At 40.1% G+C, this 25642-nt stretch overlaps 4 protein-coding genes across 5 annotated transcripts in view; 2 read left to right on the top strand and 2 right to left on the bottom strand.

Moving 5' to 3' along the window:
- LOC104965963 (gamma-aminobutyric acid receptor subunit alpha-6-like) overlaps nt 1–25642 on the top strand; it is a 599227-nt gene that overhangs the window by 172003 nt on the left and 401582 nt on the right. The window lies entirely within an intron of this gene.
- ebi3 (Epstein-Barr virus induced 3) lies at nt 54–3211 on the top strand. 2 transcript variants are annotated; one of them, XM_010795024.1, is made up of 6 exons: nt 54–352; nt 784–877; nt 1002–1101; nt 1627–1744; nt 1888–2051; nt 2693–3211. In XM_010795024.1, the coding sequence occupies exons 1-6, from the start codon at nt 250–252 to the stop codon at nt 2837–2839; spliced, it is 726 nt and encodes a 241-aa protein (XP_010793326.1). In that variant the 5' UTR covers nt 54–249; the 3' UTR covers nt 2840–3211. The 2 variants fall into 2 exon arrangements, with proteins under 2 accessions (XP_010793326.1, XP_010793325.1); XM_010795023.1 differs by having other exon boundaries at nt 93–352; nt 763–877; nt 2693–2995.
- On the bottom strand, nt 3199–5899 carry odf3l2a (outer dense fiber of sperm tails 3-like 2a). Its single transcript, XM_010795025.1, has 4 exons — nt 5823–5899; nt 5534–5659; nt 4407–4548; nt 3199–3569 (listed from the first exon to the last, which is right to left on the bottom strand). The coding sequence occupies exons 2-4, from the start codon at nt 5589–5591 to the stop codon at nt 3224–3226; spliced, it is 546 nt and encodes a 181-aa protein (XP_010793327.1). The 5' UTR covers nt 5592–5659; nt 5823–5899; the 3' UTR covers nt 3199–3223.
- On the bottom strand, nt 9490–23885 carry crlf1a (cytokine receptor-like factor 1a). Its single transcript, XM_010795026.1, is given in 10 exon segments — nt 9490–10349; nt 10445–10629; nt 11424–11462; nt 11465–11516; nt 11604–11678; nt 12799–12956; nt 17502–17671; nt 18530–18659; nt 19759–20037; nt 23498–23885. Coding segments are annotated over 10 exon segments (1185 nt in total). The 5' UTR covers nt 23571–23885; the 3' UTR covers nt 9490–10325.

The following is a 25642-nucleotide window of genomic DNA, read 5'->3' as shown; positions in this document are numbered from 1 at the left end:
TTCCTCTTTCACTTAGACGACGGCTTTATAGTCCTGATACGCCGCTGCTCAAACACACAGAAGGGAGTCGGCAGCAGCAGCAGCAGCAGCAGCACTTCTTTATCTCTGAACTTTGACGTGCAGAATTATATACCTGAGCAGAGCAAAGAAAGAACAGAAGAGAGTAGGCGATATCTTGCAAACGAGGGTTCACTGCTCCATTTAGAAAGCTTTTTCACTTAGTAATATTGTTTTCCGCCGGAAGCACTAATGGCTGCGATTGCTGGCAGAGCGTGTGTCACTGTGGTTCTGCTCTTGTGTGTTCTTGGAGGCCAAGCACTGGACCTGCTGATGGGGACTACAACGCCAGGGAGTGAGTACCAGTAACATATGCCACTTGTTATTTACTTGGTGGTGTGTGTTTGCATGTGCTTTCAACACATGTCATTTAATCAGGAGTCGTAAAACAAAAAGCATAATTACCCTTTTGTTGTTACATTTATTAAGAGCTTTGTTGCTGCTATGTTGCACTGCACATGTATTTTTTCACATGCAGTGAATGGATATAGTCATTTTGTGAGGCTTAATGGGATTTTGTTTACCTTTTATTACCATATTTCCAACCCTGCAACACATTTTATTTATCATTCAATTGCTATAACCTTTTAAATGACTAACAAACTAACAAAGAAAAGAGGGCAAAGGCGTGCTCTTAAAACACAACTTTAAGAAGCACATAAATAAATAGTTTGTTTGCTCATTTTATGACTTTTGTTCTCTCAGATTCTCCCTCCATTCCCACAGTGCGCTGCCGGTGTGCGAGCTACCCCAACGTGACTCTTTGCTCCTGGCCTGAACCCCCCCATCACCCACCAACTCACTACGTTGCCACCTACAGGTAGATCTCACTGCTCTGCTCCTGTGTGCTGACCTGCACCACTGACACCTTTTAGTAAAAACAGACTCCTGTCGTTAAGTGTCGCTAAGGAGCTCATTAATATGTGTGTTAATGTGTTTGCCAGTGAGAGACACAGTCAGTCGGTCACCAAGCACTGCCATCTCATCCAACCCGGCTCTTCGTCCTCTGATGTGATTTCAGCATCGTCATCCTCATCTGATCGGGTACCAGCTTTATTTATTTACCTTTGCAGCAGACACACTGAAAAGGGGGTTTTCCAAAAGCCTGATTTTAGTCAGAGTGAAACTATGATCCATCAATGATTGTAGTAGAAATGTTACTGTAATGTTGATCCAGACACTTTTACTTCCATGTCCTTACTTGTCAAAGTGTTTTTTGGAAAAACCCCTCTCACCTTTTACACAGAAGCTGTAACTCACTAGTTTCAAGTTTGTCTTGTGAGTCTGAGTTGAAAATGATGTCATTAGGGGGGAAATAGTTGGTACTGGTTTCTGGAAATCACGCATTTTTTGTTGTGGGAATTATTTTCGACATCTAAATCCTTTCTTGCACGAATCTACAGTAAATGTTATCGTATGTTTTTACCATTACATTTTAGATTTTTAAATGATACAAAAATAAACTCTCAGTGTGCAAAAATGACTAACGTTTACTAATTGAAACATGAAAATATAGAAATATATAACCTCATGATTTATAATCTTGTGTTTTTTATTTATATTTTTTAGCTCTGGCACTGCCACATGCCCAGCCTGAAGCTGCTCACTGACTACATCATCAATGTCACCGCAGTGTATTCTGGGAGCAGCAGCTTCCATCTTTCAAGCTTCATGTTGGAGGATATAGGTGACAACTGACATGATTAATAATCCGATCTAAAAGAGAGTAGGGAGAGTGATGAGTGCACCGTCGTGTGATACTCAATATAGCTTGATGTGCATATTGTGAAGACACTTGTGGTTAATGTTCAAGTCTCGTTCTCTCTGTAGTGAAACCGGACCCCCCTGTAGACGTCACGGTTTCCCCTCGTGACTCCAAACGCTTGTTGGTGCAGTGGTCTCCTCCCCCTACCTGGGCTCACCTGGACATCTTCCCTCTGAAATACCAGATCAAGTACCAGCGGGAAAGCAGGGGCATCCCAAGGTCGTACAATGTAAGAAACACCATCATCAGCAGTAACAGCAGAAGTGTGAAACTCTACATTATTACACACACAACCACAAGGAAGTTCAATACGTTTTTTTTAGGTAACCTCAACACGTTTTCAGAAAGTCCCTTCGTCTGGAATCCTTCTCATTTCAACTAAGCTGTAATGTTTTTAAATGTAAACTGTTTAATATTGAGGCAATAGCTTTTCAGTAGACATTAAAATAAAGTGATTATTTTAATAGTGTTAAGAATTGTGATTGAACAATTACTTTTGAATAAGAAATGCTGATTAAAACACATGTTTCTCCTTGTTAGAATAATGATTGAATGAATACTCAAATATTCAAGGATTAGTTTCCCTATTTGGGAAAAACACTTATTCATGTTTGTGTTAACTAGTGATTTTCAGAAATGGTCCAATGGTTAAAACCAAGTTTTTATTCTTTATGCGTAAGCTAAGCTAACCAAGGCTGTAGCTTCTTCTTATCTTACCCGATGTATAACTTAGCAAATTATTTTGTATCTTAAAGATGTCAAGAATGTAACCAGTTTATTTAAAAAGAGGCATTGTGTCGTATTTTTAAAATACTATGCATTTAACAAAGATTATTTTTATAGTAATATATCTTTAATTTCCTCCTCCAGCTGGGTCCGATTGAGAGCAACTGGGTGGTGCTGAAGCTGAAACCTGGAGCCTACCTGTTCCAGGTGTGTGCCAAAGAGCTGCTCAATCTGGGCGAGTGCAGCGACTGGAGCTCACCTGTAAAGATCACCATACCAAGAACTAAATAATAGAGACTCCTTCTCACTTCCTGTTCTGTTAAACACTCTCCTTTCAAGCTATGAGTGAAGTTAAGCTGACAAACTCTAGACAGGGTGCATCCAATGCAAATTCAAAAGTTATTTATATTTTGTTTTATTTATAAATGAATAAATGGACATCATTTCTATTTGAAATGTTATTTTTTTATATATATTTGTAATACTGTTGGTTTGAGATGTTTCCCTTTGAACAACTGATACTGTAACACTTTCTGATAATTGGTTAATACGTTTTTTACATTCAACTTTTATGCATTATTTAATATTATTTATTTATATATTTTAGTCCTTACATGACAGCTCCACATTTGTATGAAAAATATAATAAAATCAACGCATTCATATTGAATCCTGTCAGTCGATGACTTGCACCACGAGTGGGGTGACGAACTCGGAGTGTCTGACACCCATAGAGAAGGAGGGGGGTTTAGGGAGGTGCACATTAAACTTTTCCGGGCTGTAGGTGCCGGGGCCGGGGATAGCCGAGGAATAACTGGGTCTCTTAGTCCGTTTCTGCATGGAGAAGGAGGGCTGGCGCTGGTGGTAGATGTCGGGGTTGGTGGCGTCGTATTTGGCCGGTCCGGGGCTCTTGGAGAGGTCTTCAGACGGAGCTCCCACCTTCCTCCGGCCTGAGAAGCTGTAGCTGGCACTCGAGGGTTTATTAGGGACCTGGCTGCCGAGCAGATTAGGGAGTCTGTAGCTGGAGTGAAGGAAAAACAACACGTATTAACGTTGTGCTTCAGAGAGTTCTCATTTCAGCTATCTCTGATTTAAATGATAAGGCTTGCAATATTCTGTATCTCAATACCTTCAAAGTCCAAAGCTAAGCTCATTCGTTCCTTCTGAAGACGGTCTTTAAAAACAACAGATATTTGGCAACCTTTGCATTGTAATTCTGAGCAGATGTTTCTCATACAGTGGGGCATTTGTTGTTGACGCATTTTCACTTGCTCCTTAATCACTTTGGGAAACTCTTTAGCAGAATGTTTTAAGGTACAAGGTTATTCCTTCTGTGCTTTGGTGAATGTTGAACATGATCTAGTTTACATTTGTCTGTTATAAAATAAAGAACCTATAACTTATATAAAATCTGATGTTTAATAAAACATCTACTTCCTCTCTGAGTTTCCCAATGATACAACACGCTATTATATTATGTGATACAGTACGATCCGATGCGATACGATACAAATACTTATATCGCGTCACAATAATCTTCATTTGTTTATGGGCTTCCTCCCACATTCTTGTCCAGCCTCTCCAACCTTTTTTTGCATCGTACAGGGTATTCCCATTGACTTCATCACTAGGGTTACGTTAAACTACTTCTCCTGACCTTCTCCTTTACTTCCACCATCATTTCTACCAACAGACACTAGAGGGACTTGTGGAGAGTTAAAACCATAGTGTACAGGGACAATATATATGAGATTGACTCAAAATAAACTACCATGCCCATGAGTTCTTTAGCACAGAGAACCAAAATCATGTCCCACCCCCAGCCTTTCCTCAAATGCCTGTGTCCTGCTGTCTTCACCTGTTGGGTGCCGGGACAGGATCCACAGAGCGGTATCTGGTGCGAGAGCCGATGGTGAATGAGGGGGGTCTGAGGTGAGAGTTGAGAGGGGGAGCCTTCTCTGGGCTGTAGGCCCCCGGCCCCGGAGTCTGAAACACCTCACCTTTAAACAGGAATAAAAGTCAGTTTGGAAAAAGTTTCTCTCTTTGTTTATTTTAATTATAGTGTCCATAGAAATCACAACATTCCATAATCCTGGTATGATGTTTGAAATAAAAATACCTAATTTACATGATTACACACGTAACAAATGAAACTACTTTCTGGACGATTTACCCAGTGTTCAAATGTATATATTTGGAGGGTGTCGTTTTCTCATACTGATATTCTGCACAAACTGTGCTGTTGTATTTGTTGTAAAGTGTCCTTATTGTAAAGTATTTTGACCAAAAATCGTTTTTAAAATGTGCTATATAAATAGAACTTCATTTGATTTGATATATGGAGCTGTACTTGTCCATACAGACTAAACCATTGTTCATGGGAAAAGGTAGTTTCCTTGAGAAATGTTTGTGTGAATTCTGGATGTTGAAAAGGTGATGCCACACTGACTTACTGGCTAACATGTTTAAGAAGATGATGAACAGGTAAGAGATAAGATAAGATACTACTTTATTGATCCCAATTTTGGAAATGTTTGCGTTGCATCAGCATAAAAAGACATGGCATTGTACAATAAAATTTCAAGACAAGAAATAAGCAAGAACGTAGAAAATATACAGTGGGGCAAAAAAGTATTTAGTCAGCCACCAATTGTGCAAGTTCTCCCACTTAAAAAGATTTGCAAATAAATTCTTTAAAAATCAGACAATGTGATTTTCTGGATTTGTTTTTCTCATTTTGTCTCTCATAGTTGAGGTATACCTAGGATGAAAATTACAGGCCTCTCTCATCTTTTTAAGTGGGAGAACTTGCACAATTGGTGGCTGACTAAATACTTTTTTGCCCCACTGTACATGTTGAATATATATTTTCTACGTTCTTGTTTATTTCTAGGTAGGAAAAGTTGGACAAATGTAAGTACGTTTGATTAGTGGGAATGTCATGAATAGTTGAATAATAGCTACAGTAACATCAACCTACATCACCTTTATTATCCCCTGTGCTCCTTCCCCTGCCAAGCATGGAGTAGGACGGGGTTTCCATCCGGCCAAAGCGGGTTAACTTGGCGTCAATGTGGTACCTCGGTCCTGGGCTGGAGTCCACAGAGACCACTACAGGAAACAGATTGCACTTAAGGTCATCCAAAGTCTTATTTAGTCCTCGTCAAATTAAGAAAAAACTATTCCAGACGGGTATCAAGCATAGAAAAAAAGAGACATTAAGGATCCTAAAAACTAGTGCACTTAGCAATATGACAGAAAATGAATATCTTACAACTCACTGGCGCTGCTCATGCGGCTGTGAAAGGAGTATGCAGGGCTGCTGGGCTTGGTGAAGTCATGGTTGATGTATCCCACCGTCGGGGGCAGAGCGTAGTGTCCGGGACCCGGGCCTGAAGGAGAGAGGAGGAGGACCGTGATGAAAATGATGCAACAGACCCAGCTCTGTGCAGCAGTATGGCACCCCCACCGCACTTTTGGCTCGGTCTGAATTGTCTCTGATGATTTCCATATGGAGCTCTTTCTCTTATTTTCTATGGTCATGCTTTTTAAAGTTCTTCCTCAGCATGTTTGGGAATGATTTCTAAACAAAGTAGACATCTCGAACAAGTATGGACTAACGGCTGTATAACGCTGTGAGAGAATTCAGAGCAAAAACCAGCTCAGCTTTAATGTAATCCATGTGGATGTACACACACACACACACACACACACACACACACACACACACACACACACACACACACACACACACACACACACACACACACACACACACACACACGCACACACTTATACACACACACACACACACACACACACACACATGCCAAAACACACACACACACACACACACACACACACACACACACACTGACCTCTTTCTCTTGCAGAGATTATCGGACGTTTCTTCACTTCCTGCATGCTCTGACAGCCTCTTTATTCCTTCTTCTTCTTCTTCTTCTTCTTCTTCTTTGTCCCCTTGTCTTCCTCGTTGGTTCCTCTGTCACTTCAGGCACTTCCTTTTCTGCCTGTCTCTCTTCTTCAGGTGATTTGCGGCCTCCTGGGCTGAATTAAACATGACTGTGAGGTGAAAGAAACCCTACCTTGATCAAAGCCCTGGTTACACCCAAACTGCTCTCCACCTCCTTTTCCCCTCGTTCCCCTCAGGACAAAATGTTTCTACAACCAGGGCCAACAGTGGACTTTGTCCTAAAGAGGAGAAATAGAGATCTTTAACAATTCATGTAAAGCTCAATTCAGAGCTAAAATGCTCCGTTTAAAGTCTAAAGCACTGCATCGACAGTCATGTCAGCCACTTGCAATGAAGTTCATTTGTCATCCCATTATGAGCATTAGGTTACTAGCTGACCCGCAGTAAGTGTGATGAACCGCTCAGCTATAATATGTATGCTGTAACTAATAGCATCTCCCTGCACATGCTATTAAAAATGAAAGGACTTGTTCTGATCTTGTGTTTCAGGAGGATATTTAACAAGCTCAACGCTGCTGTAATTTAAACCATGCACTGGAGATTATTACGATTTGGACAGCTTTTTTGCAGTTACATTTATTTTAGATCAGTGCAAAATCTGTAAAAGATGTATTGCCTGCCAAAGAAGCTGGTAAATGTAGTCACTGCATGCCAAATGACTTTTTCCAGGGAGGAAAACAAACAAGCTTTTTAGTATTGAATTATCTCTTGGGATGTTTGTGCCTATTCTCTTCTATTGGCTGATTAATCAGGCAGAGCTAAAAGCCAACATGTATGAGCACTAAGTACATCTACTTTTCTCTTCAATATTACTTACTACCCTGTTGAACATGATAGAGACTATTTGAGAATTATTATTATTATTATCTTTTTATTTTATTTTTTTATTATTATTTTTTTTGTACTTTTTTATAATTATTATTATGAGTGAGAAAAAAATATATTATTATTGTTGTATGTTTTGTTTCTGACATGTTCAATAAATTGACTAATACTTAATATATACATTCCAAGACTTGAATTCAGAGGCAAAGAGGGTTTTCAGGTGAATAATTTAAACAACTCTTGAGGCACTGGATAGGCAAACATTAAGAGATACATACAGAGAAATACAGAGAGAGGACTGCTGCATAATGCCAAAAAGCACTTTCATATATTTATTACAAGCGGAAAATATAAAAGCCTTTTTATTGCTTTAAGTATTTTAATACAAAAACAGAAATACGATATGGACTAACTAAACAAATAACACTTTATTATGAGAAAGTATGAGCCTGCCATTTTTCTGCAAAGTTTGACTTTTGATATGTTAGTGATATTATCTGATCATTCTTCTGTAGTTTTACTTAGTATAATTAAAATTGCAGAACCTTGTTAGACTAATACTAATATGTGTTTGATCTGTTGAATATGATTGATAATGCATATGCTTACTTCTTTTAAATCCATTAAAGGTCTCAGCCATGCCCTTGCAAATAGAGTAAAAATCTAACATTCAAACTAAAAGACATTAATTCAAAAGCCTACATTTCTGTGGCTATGAGTTTTGGACCTAAAAAGGATTTTGCAGCAGAAAGGAAGATGACTGACAAATAGCAGCATCTGAAAAGTGTCAACTGTGGCAGAAAAGCCCTGCGGAGAAATAACTTTTGGCAAATACAGAGATGTTTGCTTTCCGGCATGAGAAACGCAGTTAGAAAAACGACTACTTGCTCTCCCATACTACTAATTCTTCCCCTTAACACAGAGGTAACTAAAGCCTTTAGAGCAGAGCAGTGCCCAAGTTAAACCTGCACTGGTTAAATATTCAGCACCAGTGACTCTCACAGGCTCGGTAATAAGACTCTTCTGTGTCACCAGCAGGAGATGAACACTGACAGGAAACACAACCGCTGTCTTAGGTTTCCTAGTAAACAGTGCAGCAAACATCATCCCATCATTGTTGTGGGACTGGTTTGAGATGCAGCCTGGATTCATTAGGGGAGGTATTTGTCATGGATGTCAGCTTTTTGTTGCCCTCTCCAAGGTTTTCATTCCTGGTTGTCTGTTTTTCTTGTTGTTAGCAGGAGAGCATTCACAGTCCAATGAAAATATTTGGAAAGTTTGTTTTGCATCAAAGAATAACTATATATTTAGGAGCAGATAGCTCCACCATGTGGTCAGCAGTTTTATGTGTGTGCTACTTTATGGTAATGAAGCTTTTTTACCCTTTTCCACCTACGCACATATTCACACTTTTTGCAACTCTAAGAAATTAAATTGCAACCCCTTTCCCATTGTTCTAAGCTTGCTAAATAATGATAAGCTTGGACATGATTCATTAACACATGTGGTACCTGATACCATTTGTAAATGGCTCATACTACAGGACCTTTAATTCAATGTGATCACAATTTGATTAATCCGAAATATTGCACAATATATCCCTAAACATTTTGGTATTTTAGATAAGTAAGTAAGGATTTCTGACAGAACTCACCCTACTTCCTTATAATGTGGTTTGAAGTAGATCTGGTTCCAGTCACAGTTTCAATACTTCTAAACATTTAAGTCACAAATGAAAGGGTGTCCCTTTGTCTTCAGGGTTAAGATGGTGGATGTAGAATCCATAGATAAAGAGTTATTCATAAATAATGTAGAAAATGACTGACTATATGTTGCATATTTTTCTCTAAGGAGCAACTGATCTAAGTCCCAGGTTCTTTTAGCATTTTGTTTATTTAGAGGGTGGAATGAAGAGAGAATGTAATGCCATATTCATCTTCCTTTTGTCTTATAGATCGCTGTTCGGAAATATTTCATTTCAGAAATCTGACTGAAATCCCTGCGGCAGTAAAAATGTTGAGCAGCATGGCGTACCTTTTGGAGCAATGGGAACATACAGGTATTACATATATATCCATACAGCAGGAGCAGAGGTGCGTTTATCATTGTGTCGCTTTAGTGTGCACACAACTCATTTCCAAACCGTGTGTTTCTGTCAACATTTTTATAGAACAACAGTAGGAAATCGAAAACAACTTCAGTCATTGATATTTTTTTTTACTAACTAAGCATAACTTAAGACATAAAACATAACTTTATACAGTTTTAAATATGCTGGTACAATTCAGTACAAAAATAAAAGGCAGTAAAACGTCTCCATACAAAAACACCATCAGTCACACTGTTGCTCTGAAAAACACATGAATGCTGGGTGAACCAGTTTGGCACTTATAAAGCATGGTTTAGAAATACTGAATGATAATTAGTTGCTTTTGCCTTTTCCAACAGGACCACGGTGAACGCTTTGATTTGCAGAATCCACAGACGCTGAACAGCCACTAGATGGTGCTTTGGATCCACAGGTGAAGTAAAACAAAAAAGGTCAGAATACTTGAAGTTGTTTGGACAACACTTGTAATCTGTTTTGATAACCTTTGTGCACATTTAGAGCAGATATGCGGCAAACATCTTTAGGGATGTGTGAGTTTTCCTGTTGCGTGGTCCTTTGAGAAAGCAGAGTAGTCCACATGGTGTCTTGCTAATGATGAAACCAAGATGTCCGTAACAAGTCCACATTTTCAGACAAAAAAGTGCTCATGTTGACTGGAAAAGATTAAATAAAGAAGAAAATCCCAGTTTTTTTCATTTGATGTCCTCTCCTGGCCGTTATTTGCACAACATGTCCAGAGCAAATGTCTTATAATTCCCATATACGAATACAATCTCTCTTCCTCACACACATAGACAAAAACACACTCGCTCAGTTTCTTGTTTTTCTGCCCACAAAGGCAGCCTGTGCTAGGATTTATCCCCTTGGAGAACCTAAATTAAGAAGACACAATCTGTTACAAGTCAGCCTTTTTAAAATACAAAACAGTTTTTTACTTCTGAGGATCCATTAAGTGATGCTTACCTACCTGGTTGCGAGTTTTGTGAGATTTCTGCATCAGCACTCTCCACTGGTCGTACAGCTTCATGGACATGCTGCTGCAGCCGTAGGCGTGTTTCCGCACCCAGCCGAAGAACTGCTTCAGCTCCCGGCGCAGGGTGGAGTTTGAGTCCCCGCTGGACTTTGAGTCACATGAGCCCGACATCAACCGCTCTGCGTGAAGGGAATCAAAGGAAGGAGAGAGAGGGAGAGACTTTAGCTCGGTTGGCTTTGGTGTTCGGTGATGACATTTCTCACAGAGCAGCAGGGTTGATATTGCAGATCTACATTCCACTACTGCAGAGTCGTAGAAAAGACAGGCAAACATGAACATTAAAGGATAGAAAGCAAAGGAGAAGATTGAGAAATAGCTCCAGATGTGTAGAGCTCTGTATGTTCTGTTTGTACTGGTGATACGTATACCAAGAGCCATGAACACTTCAGGCAACGACTGCACACAAACATAGAAGACCTCTCATCTAAATCTGGTACTTTTGCCAAGGTTCATGGGAAGTTCTCGTAAATCCAAGTGCTTTAATACCCATGTTCTGTTTTCATAGTCATGGCCCTAGTTCCTTACAGTTGTGATAACAGCAGCAGGTAGCCACGGTGAACAGCAGGACTTAAATCGTGTTCGGGGTTGATCTTTAAATTAGTTATTTGTATAACTTTAGTGTTGCAACTACAAAGTTACACAATCAAAGTCTGGATTGACTTTGTAATGTTTTGTTTGGCGATAATGTAATTTGTTTTGGTTAGGATTTTTAAAATCTGATTTTACTGATGCATCTGCCATGAATAAATCTGCCAATACAGAAAAAAACAAAAAAGCTGGAACAAAGGTAAGGAAATATAAAACAGCACCATCTTCGTAATTGAAATGTACTTAATTCTCACAAAAACTGAGATCAAGAACAAGAAAACACAGTGTGAGACCTGTGAGTGTGTGTGTTTCAGTGTGTGCTCACCGCTGTGGGGTGTGGATGCAGCAGTAGGAGACTGCCATCGCTCCAGATCCCAGCTTTGCGAGAACCGTAGATTCCCACGGGATTACAGCGAACCTGGAGAAGATACAACATTATTAAAACTGACTAAATCTCAAGTACACACACACACGCACACACAGAGAGAATCAGACCACATCGTACCTGGACAAAATACACAGTTCCAGGTCTCAGTCCAGCCAATCTACAAGATGTCTGATTCCCAACGTCGTCCATCACCTATTGGAAAAAAAGAGCCAAACACAGAATAGTTGGAGGTCTGACAGCAGTATTAAATACCAATGTGCGCAAACTTAAACACAGTGCAGATTCAAGATGTAGAAAACACAACCACAAACCATGTACAGACCTAAACATGCATGCACACCACATTGTTTAGTGACTCCTGATCAGCGTGTTTATGAAAATATTTTAATGTAATCGTGCCTGCTGGGTAAAAATCTGCTCTCTGTTACTTGTTACAGAGCTGGATATGCAGAGGAACAACACTGAAGAGCATGTACATGTACATGTACTCAATGCATACAGTAAAGAGAATAGATAGAGAGAAAGAGACGCCCAGGCACTGCAGTTAATTATCTTGTCTAATAGTCCCCACTTTCTCTCTGGCATTCAGTCTGTAAACACTTGTTAAGAATGACTACAACAGAAAACAGAACATGGAAATTACTGGCATCAGAGGGCTAATGATGTGACGTGGGGAAGCCAAATCGGCAGACGTTACCGCTGAGCGTCTTTACAGCCATATTGAAGGCATTAACAGCTGAGATGCATCCCTCCATTCCTCAGCATGACCTCATGATTAGGGCCGGTTCGGAGGGAAAATGGCGTTTTGTTTTCACCACCAAACCCTTAAAGCCACTTGGATTTAAGTCCCTCTCTCCTCCCTCGAAACGGTCTCATCTCTCCGCCACGTCTCTCCACTCCTCTTCTTTTCTTCTTCCACTTTGCGAGCAAAGACTTGCTTATATTACATCTGTGTAATTCCCCCTTAATTACAGGAGAATCTTCACTCGTACCCAGAGGACTCAAATGAATCCTGGGAAGCGCCATCTGCACGGCTGAAGGTTTTAGACTGTATTTTTCATTCATTAAAAGTCTGAACAGAGGTATACACAGTGGCTCTGGCCTGTGTTTTTCTCATGATCAAAACCTGACTGAGATTTATGGCTGATGAAAGTTTCTGAACTATTAACCCATCTGGCAGCGGAGGCCTCAATCAAACTAGATTAGAGGTGATTACAGCATTAGGATGAGAAACAGCTGCAGTGATATATCTGTTTGTGTGTACGAGACAAAGAGAACTGATTTATGTCTTTATAAGTGTGTGTCCTTATACCTTCCAGTCTTGGCTGTCCTCCAATCTGTAGCGGATCTGGTATTTGGCCTGAAACAGGAAGTCTTTGAGGGCAGGCGGGGCCTCCCAGCGGACGCTCAGCTGGTCCTCGAGCTGCCCGACGCGACTGACAGACACACCTGATGGAGGGTCCGTGGTCACTGCAGGGAGAAGAGAGGAAGAGGTTATTAAGTAAGTTGATCTAAAGAGCTGAACATATGATTAAAATCTATTTGGTTCCAACATAACATTTCCTAGACCAAAGGGTTATTCAAGGGGCTGTAATGAATCCTCAAGATCACTATTGCTGAGTGAGGAGAATGGCAAAATGGTTTGTCCACCAATAGGAAGATCGATGGTTTGATCCCAAGCTCTTGCAGTCAACAGGTCAAAGTGTCCTTGGGCAAGATACTGAACCAACAGCATGGCGTGAATGCGTTGCTGTAAAGCGCTTTGAGTGGTTGCATAGGTCAGTGTGTGGGAGAGAAGCTCCCTCTGGGTCTATGCAATGTCCGACATTTTTTTAAATGTTCAATATAATTGGATTGGATGGATTTCGTAAAACAATGATAAACCAGTGTGTGACTATAATGACATAACCAGTGCAAAATCTCCAATGTACAAACAATGACTTCATGAAAGGCACAAACTGGAGTAATTTGTAATTCATTACATTCATTAACAAGTATATTTCTATGTTAAGACCTTAATGATAAACTTCTGGTGGACAGATGGCCATGATTATTATTTTCAGCCAAACATTCATAGCTTAGGGGCTTCTTTCTACATTTCAGTGTTTGCAGGGTCAAGAAAATCGGCTCAATAGAAATGTAAATCGGAAGGACTGATGTCTTCATGTGTAGTAGCTCACTGAAGGGTTCAGGGTTGGCCGAGGTTTGTGGTCTCCTTATAGTTTTTGAAGAGTTGACTTGTGTGAGCTGGAAGAGGCTTTTTCATCTGACAACGATTATCGTTTCGACAAACAAACATGTGCTGACAGACCATTATTTTAACGTTTTGTTTTTGAGATCGTTTCAATACCAACTTCAGTTCCTTTTTATAATGTCATCCCTTACCATAAACAAACAAGACTAACCCAGAGGAAATAGAAGATGGGAAAGATTCAGTGGAAAAGTGGGAGTTGACACGAGAGAGTTTTAGATGTTTCTGGTCCCCAGCGTTCTGAGGAACGGGAGACTCTCTGAAATAAAATGCGTAACTGCAGGCGTGTCTGTACTCTTGGGTGACTGGTGGCATGCATTTTCTTTCATCTTAGAAAAAAGCTTATTTTTAAAAGACAAAAGTTGAGAGTAAAACTAAGAAAACTAAAGTTTTAAGTACTTAAACATCTAAGTACAGTGGGGACACTAATTGCCCAAAACAATGACAAGTAAGGGAAAAATGCAATCTGCCGTTCATTTTTCAGATGAAGAGATAAAAGAGTTGTTAAAAAAACCGAAGACATGGTTTCAATTATTCCTGTGCTCACAGAATGGAGCTTCACAAGCCTTATTGGACTGTCTTTGCCCCACATTCTGTCTCTCAGGCAACAAAGAGGCTCCTTCCCTGCCCTCTGATTGACTACGCTGCAAACCAGTAGTGCCTGCAACACTCTGTTATAGAAATAACTAAATCTTCTGCCTTCTTTTCAAAAAACCTTGAATCTACATTTTTGCATTTCCTAGACTTGAACATCATTCAAAGATGAGACACACATGAAAGTGCTATTTGTAGTAAAGATCAAATACCATTTCTAATGTTTCTATTTGACTGCCATTCATTTGGGAATCATAATAGCACAGTGCATAATAATACCTTATCTGCTGATGTAAATATGGATAGCATTCAGATATTTATTTTGAGATGACAACATAGTCTTTGACATAATTTTTTTAATTATTACTTATGTATCACAAGCAAAAAGCCAAGATATTTGAAGATAATAAGACAATTAACTTACTTAAAATGATCTCATCCTTGGCTGCTTTTGATTTCTGAGGAATACTTAGAAGATTATTTAGTTGTAGAATTAATTTTTTATTTGTTGAAGAATCATTTTAATGAGCACTTAAAGGTGGGGTAGGTAAGTTTGAGAAACCGGCTCGAGATACACTTTTTGTTATATTCCATGGAATGCTCTTAACATCCCGATAGCAATGAATATCTGAAGTGCTTTGACAAAAAATCCATAAAAAAATGTCATCTGTGGAGCTAAAATAACTGGATGGCCTACCTGCCTGTCAGCCTTCCATCTGTGCACAAACTTATCTCGTGCCCTCATTGGTCATGTGCGCGTTCGTGTGTGTTGGAGGAGGGGGCTCTGTAAGGAAGTGGCAGATTTTTTCCGGCTGTGTATTTTCAAATTCTAGTGCACTCAAGCTGGTTTCTCCAAAATGACCTACCCCACCTTTAAGTAATTGGTCCACTGTTCAGTAGAAGTGGGCGTTCCTATACATCTTGTGCATTTAGCAATAAAAGTCAATTAGACATGAAAAATTACAGATTAATCATTGTTAACATACATTATGTCATCGCTCATCCTCTCGGAGTCAGAAACCCATACAAGTTGCCTCTAGTCTCTCGGTGCCCAGGTATCCCCGTGACTGAGGAATGCAGAGAAAACTGGAGGTGTTTTCGCCTCGCCTTCATAACTGATTGGACATGACCGTAGTGACTCACATCACCTCCACGCAGGTGTGGCTGCTTTGTTTTATGACCTGCTACTGTTGTGGAAACTGCTTGCATGAGAAGAATGGCCAGGGAAACCTGAGCGAAACAAAATCCCCCGCACACACACACACACAAGTCCAGAATCCGCCTACACTGTGTTTCTATACCGTTACCAGGCCCTGCCCTGCCCTCGGGGTGTGTAAACAGGTGTGCGTGCATACATTAGGGAACGGAAAAAGGATTACAGTTTGATGGACGCTTGTTTCCTCACCGGTGACGTGTTTACCTCGAAAGCTCTACATAGCTCTCTGTACATTTCCCCGGCACCGTTATGAGCCTGTTGAACCAGGTGAAAATCTCCCAGCTAATCATGTTGTATTATTTCAGGTCCAAGTCTTAAAGACTCAAAGCCCAAACTCCTAAGGCCTCGGGGGTCTTGGAGACGGGATTATGTTCAAGGATCAGTGTGGAACATTCCAGCACCACAAAAAAAAGGGGGTTAGCGAGTGTTTTCTGTGTGTGTCTCTGAATGTGTGTCCGGTGAGCATGAGTAAAGAGAAAATATGCTCATCAAAGGAGAGGGCGTTCCCATTCGTCACACACCTATGCCTGTCCAGGTGTGTGCAAGCATGTGAGAGTGTGTGTGTGTGTGTGTGTGTGTGTGTGTGTGTGTGTGTGTGTGTGTGTGTGTGTGTGTGTGTGTGTTTTATGAGATAATGAGCGAAGAGAAGAATTTTGATCTTGTGGTCCATTTGCTTAAACCGCACTAAGCTAGGCAACGGACATCATAACAAAGCTTTAAAAGGGAACACCGCTCAGTTCATATCAGCGTAAAGCTGGATGAGAACTTGTGAACAACCTTCTCTCCCAAAAAACAGAACACAATCCAATCTACTGTCTGTAGGAATAAAGGGGATGAATCTGTAAAGTTTACATTTTAAGAGCAGCAATATGAGGCTAAAGCTGAAGTTAATCATGGTTACAATAAATCTGAGGGGTCACGAGATGAGAATTAGAGGCAGGAATACACCACTTGACTTTTGTGTTTTTTTCCTTAATTCCACAATCATTTAAAATTAAGTTCTGAGTTAATATTATGCACACAATCCTATTTGAGTGTTTTTTCATTCAATAGCATAGGATAAAGCCTTAAAAAACAGGGATAAAGCTAGCCTGGCTGTGTGCAAACTTGCTACTAGCCAAGAATATGTCTGGCACCTAATCCCTGAATAACCACAAATTGTTTTTATTACATTACATTTTTCCAACTGATTAAACAACAAGCAAGATACAACATGTTAATCAATAATCTTCAGAGGCGCTTGAAGGCGTTATTTTTAATGTTTATCTAGCTTGTTACCCCTGCTTACAGTCCCGATGCTAAGCTAAGATAATTGCCTCTCTGCGCTATGATGTAGCTACGAAAGTAACACAGAGACAAGAGAGTTAATGAAAGTAACATGTCTAACCATTTATTTGAATCAAACAATAATAAGATAAACAAACTTAATCTTCAAATGTGTGTAAAGTTTCAACTTATTTTAACGTGATAATTTTATCCGGCTAACATCATGCTAGCATGGAGAACCTGTTCTCTAAAGAGCTTCTTTCGTCAAAAAATATACAACTCAACGCAACATTGAAAGGATTTTTTATCACTGTATACATTTGATTATTTTACCTGATATTGGTTGTTTCAATTTTCCCATTACATTTTGCATCGGTTAACCTGCTGTGAGATTTTGAACTGTTGTTTTCTTTTTCTCACGTCGTGTGAAACCAAAGACTAGCAACTACTATGAGACGGAAAAAAGAGGAAGATCACAAAATCCCTCTCTGGTTGTACTGTTAACAAGTTGACATGTTTAAGCTGTCACAAGGAGAAGCAGGTAGACATTTCTCTGTTTTTTTACAAGCCTAAAAGCCTAGAATCCCCTTTCCTATATTATACCCTAGAGGCTCATTCACACTGGGATCTAAGCTGTAAAGAAACGGTAAACGAAACCAGGTCAAAGTTCACTTTTTCTCACACTCACCCACGTCTAGGATGTCGAGTGTGATGACATCGGAGGCGGCCCTGCCCAGCTGGTTGGAGGCCTCCACCCAGATCTCGTAGGGCGTGAAGAGGTGCAGGTCCCGGGTGATGCTGCAGGAGTAAGGCTGCGTATGAGTGTAATCCTCACACTCCTTCTCCTTGCCATACCATCTGGGAGCAAAACAGAAAATACCTCAAATAACTCTGTACAGCACCGATATCATGCAATACATAATTTATTGTATAATGTGTTACCAGTTAAGAGCTTATCTGTCACAAGTGGTTTTATTAAGTCCTTATTTACACTAATCTGACCGCAGCGAGAGATCTCAATGTGGTTGAAGCGCCTGTGGGCACTGCATGTCAGGTTGTTTCCCTTTTAGTGCTTTCAAATTGCTGATTTAACTATAATAAATGGGAAAAGAGTTTACAACCGCATCTGAAACTCATTTTTCAAAATGTATCGTTCCCAGATGAAAACCCGTTTTCCCTAAATCTCATGAAATGTGACTTTTCTACTGGCGAAAAGCTTTCACCCTCTGGCAACAATGATGTTATTTTTCTTAAAATACGATCTGTCAAAGAGATATGGTATTTTGTCCCGTTTCCAGCTCCACTTTAGCTTGTTTCTGGGGCCTTTTTGAGGCATGTCAGCATCATAAAAACCTGCTGATAATTTTATTTTTTAACTGAGAACGTTAACAAGTTAAGCCAATTTGAATAAACCTGGTTTTGCTTGGTTTTGGCTCAGTCCTAACCCCCTTTCATTTCTAGGCCTATGGCAGAATCATATACTATATATTAGAGAAAGTATGTGGTACTTATTCAAGATGTATGTGTGTGATATGTATATGCTCTGATTTGTTGGAGTTATGGCTGAGAAAAAGCGGAATGTTTTTTTAGCTCAACTATCAAAAAGTTCTTGACATTTCAAAAAAATGCTGTTTTTTAAGATAAGGAACATAATTATTTGTCACAATGAGTGTTTTCCACGGTGTAGCTGTAGTGTGTGTTTTTGTGTGAGTGTACCTGAGCTTGTACTTGAGTGTGTACTGTGTGCTAATGTTAGTCTCTCCTTTCCCTCCTGGAGCCCAGCTGCATGTCAGGTCTTTGGTGTTCCTGGACCAGCAGGTCATATTGACCGGCTTCTCTGGAGGCACTGGGACAGAAAGGGGGACATATGGGGAGAAAGGGGAAGAAAATAGAGATGACAGAAATGGGTGAGGAGGAAAAGGGAGAGTAGAGCGAAGAGAAAAAAGGAGGGAAGATGTAGGGTCATTAGTGTACAAAGTTACGACCAGCCATTACTTCAGCTCCTTCGTCCTCCTGAGTGTAATTCACCCACTAGTGATGTTCCTCGCAAATTGGTTTGTTTTTTCCCTAATTTGTGTGTGTGTGTGTGTGTGTGTGTGTGTGTGTGTGTGTGTGTGTGTGTGTGTGTGTGTGTGTGTGTGTGTGTGTGTGTGTGTGTGTGTGTGTGTCTTCATGGTTACGTTTTTGTCGTATTTCATCTCATCACCTTTCACAGTCTTAGGAGTGGCCTGTATTTTTATGTATCTGGGAAGAGAAAGGGCGTTTGTACTGTAGGAAACATTTTCAGAGAGAGGCTGCTCTTTACTTTTTACAAGGGGGTTGTTTAAATGTTAAAGGATGCCTTCAGTTTTATTTATTACTTGGGTCTTAAGCCATTTTTAGCATTGGTATTAAGTAACTCATTCTCAGCGAATAACCATAGTTCTTGAGGATAAGGACTGCTCATGGAATATTTTAAGACATTTTGTTGACAGGAACACCAAATAAAGTTAACTTTAATAAAACGAGTAAGATCTGGGAAATGCAAAATATAAATGATTGTCCTCATATATACAGAAATTTTAACATGTGTCTTTGTGAAAGGTCCCCTGCCCTGTGAGCTATTGTGCGAGTAATGGACCACACAGGTGGCCAAAGCATCACACAGTGATGCACTGAGGGAGGCCTCTCACTGGAGGCAGGAATACAAAACATAAAATACAGCACTTAAAAAAAGAAAAATCTGCCTACTGCTTCCATGTTGCTTCCGATTTACATTTCATTCTGCTGTTCTACTCTTTATTTCCCCTTTTTAACGTTGACTAACAGTGGAGAAGAGACAAATGCAGACAGATATTCCTCAGAGATACTGTACATTAGCCAAATACGTAAGCTAAAAACTGAGCTCTCCATTGATGAAACAGGGCTGAATAACCATCTAAACGTACTGATAAACTTCAACTTACTTCCTACATAGAGGCAGGACCCGGCCAGGATGTGTCCCTTGTGGTTGTGACAGACCAGGTTGTCGCCGGATGTTTGCCGGGAGGCGTTGAGTCCGGCCAGAGTCACACTGAGGTTGGTGGGGCTGAGGACTCTGTACATGGAGCCGGGCAGCGGCTGACCGTTGAGCGTCCAGAACAGAGAGCTGGCGTGGACGCCGAGGTCGGGGTGGACCCAGCAGCTGGCGGTCAGCGTGGACCCCATGCGCAGGACGGGGTCCTGGGGATAGATAACTGCTACATCTGGAGGAGATGGATGAAGACGGTTGATGAGCACTCCAGGAAGGTTACACGAAAAGGTCAGTTTCAAGGTTGGGTGATTGGAAGGATATATTGCCTATTTGTTATTTGCTGAGTTTTTTTTGTGCTAATTTAATGGTCTTCCTCTGAGGGACAAGTGAGAGCTGCTGCCCAGCAGGCAGACAGAGGGGAAAAACACATGTAGAGCCAACAGATTTGCACATTTGATTCTGGGAATGCAGTAAGGTTTTTTTCGACAAAACCAGAGGAGATTATTGTTATAATAGTGTAAAGTGGGCTAACCAAGATGGTTTATTCAAAGTTTTTCTCTGACGAGTCTGAACTAATTGTGTTCTACTCAACTGTGTGCACTTTGCAAGTTTATTTGTGATTGTGTTGGATCATTTCTGCTTTTTTTCGTCAACTCTGGCCTGAGTTTCTTACTCTCATTTGATTTACAGCACTGAGTACTGCTATTTGACTGCCTTTCTTGTGGTCTTTGGTTTTTAAACCTGTAAAACAGTTCAAATAAATAAATGCTACGTTGTGAACACATTTTACAACTAAATGTTAAATTACTGAAGTGGCAAACTTCAAGAAGAGTTAGAGATTAACTTGTGGGTTTTAGCACGCTGATACTCATGTATTTATAATTTTTTTGTGAGTTTTGAATTACTTTTTGAATTACTATTCCTGTGTATGATGGTGGATTTGTAGGACTTTGTGTTGTTACGGTGTGTGTTATTTGTTCTCCGGTCTCTTATGCAACAGCAGCTCACAAGAGAGGAGATTTTGAGAGTTTATTTCTTGGGATTGGAGGCTTTAAAAAAAAAAAAATGCAGCCCACCTAAGTAGACGGCACAATGAAAACAAAGTAAGTGAGATGATTTCTATGCATTAACGACTGAGCGTGTCAACACTTTGTCAGACCAACTACAAATCTGCACCCGGGGGCCACGTCTGTTGGGCTACACGCCACCTGACGCTGACAGAAACTGTGTGGTCCTCAATGGAGGAGCCGCCTTTGAAGAACTGCACTAATATCAATATCAAAACTCCAGCTGTGACAAAACACATTTATGCACGCACACAAGAACAAACAAACACATGCACATTGGCTTTGTCACTGGATACGGCGGACTTAATAATATGCTGATCCAGCTGAATAACAATCAGTGTTTATGTATTCCAGGCGCTGGGGATGGGCTGTTGCCCCAGAGCGGGGTGCGAAGCCCCCTTTTACAACACAGCTTAAACACTACAGTGATGCACACAATTACTACTGTTTATTGTCTCTGCTTGACACACTCACTGGAGGAAATGGCTTGTAAAATATTATTTGTTTGAAGAAGCTGAGGGTGCTTGAAGCTCAGCGTTAAACTCTGTGACAGTGGAGAATGGAGATGAGTTGAATTGAAAGCTAGAGAAGTTTTTGTTTTTTGAGCAAGAGGCCTCCGATGACATGTATGACTAATTATGTGGAGTCTTTGGGCACTTTTCTTTATGCTGTCTGTCTTCAAAGGTACGTGACGTCCCCTTCGGTTCTAGAGAACTATTTACTCTTCACTCATCCATGTTCAAAGTATTTTCTTTCCTCTGTCTGCTGTACAATAGCCGTACATGTGGAATAATTTGAGGGGCCAGTGAGGACGAGCCAAGTGGAAGAAGTCACGCAACATTTAGTGACAATGAGCCGTGCATAACTATCTGAAAGGAGATCGAGGAGACGGTGGATATTTTTCTGTTGTTTGATTCTCCTTAGCTAACATTTTAGGTATTTAACTGTTGCTCTTAATGGAAAGAGGAGAGATTATCTTGTCTGGCATAAATCAAATTAGTACAAGTACAGGCAGGAGAGATGGGACATGAAGAAGTTAACTCAAGGTAAACTTTAATGATTTTATGTCTTTCAGAGTCAAATATTTGTTATTAAATGATCAAATCCAACATCGATTCCTCTTTATAGCCTATGCTATAAACTCAAATTAGATCTAGCAACGGGTAAAAATAAAGTTAGTTGAACCTGAATTTTATGGGATCATGAGCTGCATAAAACTAATTATATGTTGCCAAGAAAATTCCACATTTAAACCGTTTAATTTCTGTGGCATTTGTTAACCACAGCACGCTGAGTGAAAGGAAAGCACCCTCCATTATTACAGTGAATAAAACAGTAATGACCAATTAGGCCCTGTAATAAACAGCAGGGCAGCTTATGATCAAGACCCATTGTCGACTCTAAGCCCCTGGAACTATGCTTTCTTTTATTAGCGCCTTTCAAACAGGATGAAGAACAGGAGATCCTCTCAGAGGAGCTGCTCTGTGCCAGTGAGCTCACCATAAAAACTAATCCAGCCACTTAACAGGGGAAGCGGACATAACTTTGATTTATTTACGTTACCGTGCATTAAGCTGCCGGTTAACATTCTCCAAAACCCAGGCAAATGATGTCACTGTTTTGTTGCGCTTCCTAAAGCCCCCATGTGTTAAACGAATTATGGCCCTTGACTTGTTGAAATAGAGGCTCCTGGGGGAGCAGCTCTCTCTGCAGGGACACAACCGATATACTTCACTAGGAGCACATCAATAACAGGAGGTGTCAAGTGGACAAAGTGGCATTTGTCTTTTTTGTTGTGTCCACAAATAAACCAGAGTGGATCCAAGCAAGTGCTCTTCAGGATCACAAGAGTTATTTGACATTGGAAACGCATTTTACATACTGCATTACCAAAGAGGGGTCAATGTGAGTCTTTTGTATTTACACAAAGGATTTACATATTTTATCCTCCTATGGGAACTCTTTATATTTATTATTCTTATTGGATGCATAATTTAAATATAGTATTACCAAGAAGGGTTCAATGTGATCAGTATGTGTTTCTATACAGGATTGACATATTTTATCCTCTTATGGGAACCCTATATCTTTGGTACACTTAGTGGAGGTAAAAGGTATTTTTATTGTTTTTAATAATGTTTAATATCACTATAACATCCCTACACTGTGTTTATAAGAGCTTTTATTCAAGGTGTTCACAGAATAATATCCTTCTCAAATACTAATTCCATCCCATATGATTTTACCTTGGTGTCCTATATGGCCCTGGAGTGTTTACATTGACTCACCTCCATTCAAAACGGTATGTTTTCTTTATCCCATATTTATTCTTGCTATATTTTTACTGCCAATGGTTGTAATTTATTGTTTGCACAGACTATTACCCTCATTAGTTTTGTATTGTTGTGGAAATCAATTTTTGCATTTGTTTTATCTTTAAAATACTCCGTAGTAGAGCAAGACAATGTCCCACAGAGTTGTTTACAGCCAGATGTTTGAGTGACACATGGATTAAACTGGTATTAATGGACCAAAAAAAGGGCAGCCTGTTCCCAACCCATCAAAAAACTCTTCCCCAGCAAGACCCTGAGTTTGCGCATCGATGGACATCTGTGTGCAACTTACGTGTGGACAAGGAAAGCACGCCGGGAGTGTGCAGCATGAGGAAAACCAAGCAGATATCAAAGACGCCTTTCATTTTCCCCCAGTTCGTCTTATTTCTGTCTTGATCCCTCGTCCTCGTGTTGTTGTGATGTCGCCTTTTTCCTCGATCCTGGGTAGAAATTACGCACAGTGAGGAAAAAACAGCACGGGTTCAAAAGCTAAATGCTCCGGATATTATTAACAAGATAACTCTCAGGAGCGAAGGAGCGCACTAGAAAAAGTGTGACCCGGTGGAAAAAGTTCCCCGCTGAGAAGCCATGAGGAAAACAAGTCCTCGTTAAAGGCTAAAAGCGTGAGTTTACCGCGTCCTGTTTGCAGTCTTTTCGCTTCTCAATGCTTCCTGCAGCTAAATCATACACAAGTTCATACTTTTTAAGCCCCTCCTCTCTCTCTTCCCACACAGTCGCCAGTCATTTCCCCCTCTGTGCGTCCTTTCCCTGCTCCTTTTTTTCTACCTCCCTCTTCAGTGATGGGTAGGGGAATCAGAGCCATTCACTTTCACTGAATCACTCTGTCTCTGTTACTTTCCATGCCTCAGGTCTCTCTGCTCTTCAGTTTTTCTCGATGAGAGACTGTTGAGCCACTGAGTTTTACAGAAAAGGGAATCCTAGAGTGGCTTAATCTTAATCTTTTTTTTGCTGTTTATGCAGAGAGTGACATAAACCATATTTCTCCCACACAACAAATGTATTTGTACCCAGTTTGAGTTATGATGATTCCTCTTGTCATGGTCAGTTTTGACCATTGGCATGATATACTTCAATATCATGAGAAACAGGCTACTGCTATGTCCTAATAATGTTTTTGAATATCTAGTGGCCTTCTCTGTGTGCTCCCAATGTCACTTGTGTTCTCAAATTCCTGGAGGATGGACATTTATTTTTAAACTAATCATATTATCAACCATCCCTTCTGATATTCTATCTTCTGAACTTTTAGTTTTTGCAATTCACAAAAGTGTAGGTAGAATTCAGACAGCTGTAGGATGATTTACAAACTCATTTAACATGAAAATAGTAAATACACATTCCTCCTTTTACAGATGACTATTATATACAGTCCATTGCTTTGTCGCTATATTCTTACTTGGTCTGTTATCTGATGAATGTTCGAAATGAAGCTTTTCTGCTTTCCATTCTTCTTACTTGCTCCATAACAGTGTTAGCAAACCACATATCAAAATACTTTTTACCCTTCTTTTTTGTCCTATAGTGGTTTTCTGTTTAACTTGCACCAGTTTAAGATAACATTAGTCCAATCTATGTTAAGGAAATAGGGAAAGCTGGTTGCTACTTGGCTGCTTTGACAAAAACAACAGCGTCACAATTTGAGTTCTATTGTAAAATGAAAATGGCACTATTGCTAAATACTGACTGAAAAGCATGTCAAAACTTGAAACCCCCAAACACCCACATCCTTGCTCAATCGCTGCACATTTATTTTATATTTATTCAACACGAATGTTCAGTCTAGATTACTGTCTTAAAAAAACTATAATACCAATAGTCCCATTGACTGTCTAAGGAGTGATATTATTACACGTGAAACTGGAAGCGCATTTCCTTTGATATGGATTCGATGCTATCTTTAATGGGTTCTTTCTTTGCTCATGTGATATCCTTCCACAAAGTTTCATAAAAATTAGGCCGGAAGATTTTCAGTAAACCTGCTGACAAACCAACATACAATCTTGACCTCTTTGGTGGAGATAACAACCACATTTTCCTTAGAAATATGAAAGATCAGATAATCTGTCAGGCAATCAGCAGTCATCCAAGAAATCATGAAATAATATTCCAAAGCAGAACAAAGGAAGAAGGGCAACTCTTTTTCCACAGAGGAAGCTCTTTTTCAACTGAAGACGGAAGTTGCCCTCAGGCATCCACTGAGTGAAAGCCAGTCAGCATCTCAGTGGGAGTCTTTTGACGCAGGATGTGTGTCACTATATCAGCTCTAACAGATTCTGGAGACAGGCAAAGAGCAGGGGGAGGAAATACTATCACATCAGGTCAAAATGGGATTGAGAAAACCACATTCGGGATCCAGAGTGTGTCAGGAGAACAGACACTCTTTTCAAGTCCATCAACTAAATGGGTTCTGTGACTA

This window comes from Notothenia coriiceps, unplaced genomic scaffold (genome assembly GCF_000735185.1).
Source record: "Notothenia coriiceps isolate Sejong01 unplaced genomic scaffold, NC01 NC01_scaffold00037246, whole genome shotgun sequence".
In the NCBI taxonomy this organism is placed as follows: Eukaryota; Metazoa; Chordata; class Actinopteri; order Perciformes; family Nototheniidae; genus Notothenia; species Notothenia coriiceps.
Note: the sequence above shows the minus strand (reverse complement) of the source record. Positions and strands in the feature narration are given on the sequence as shown.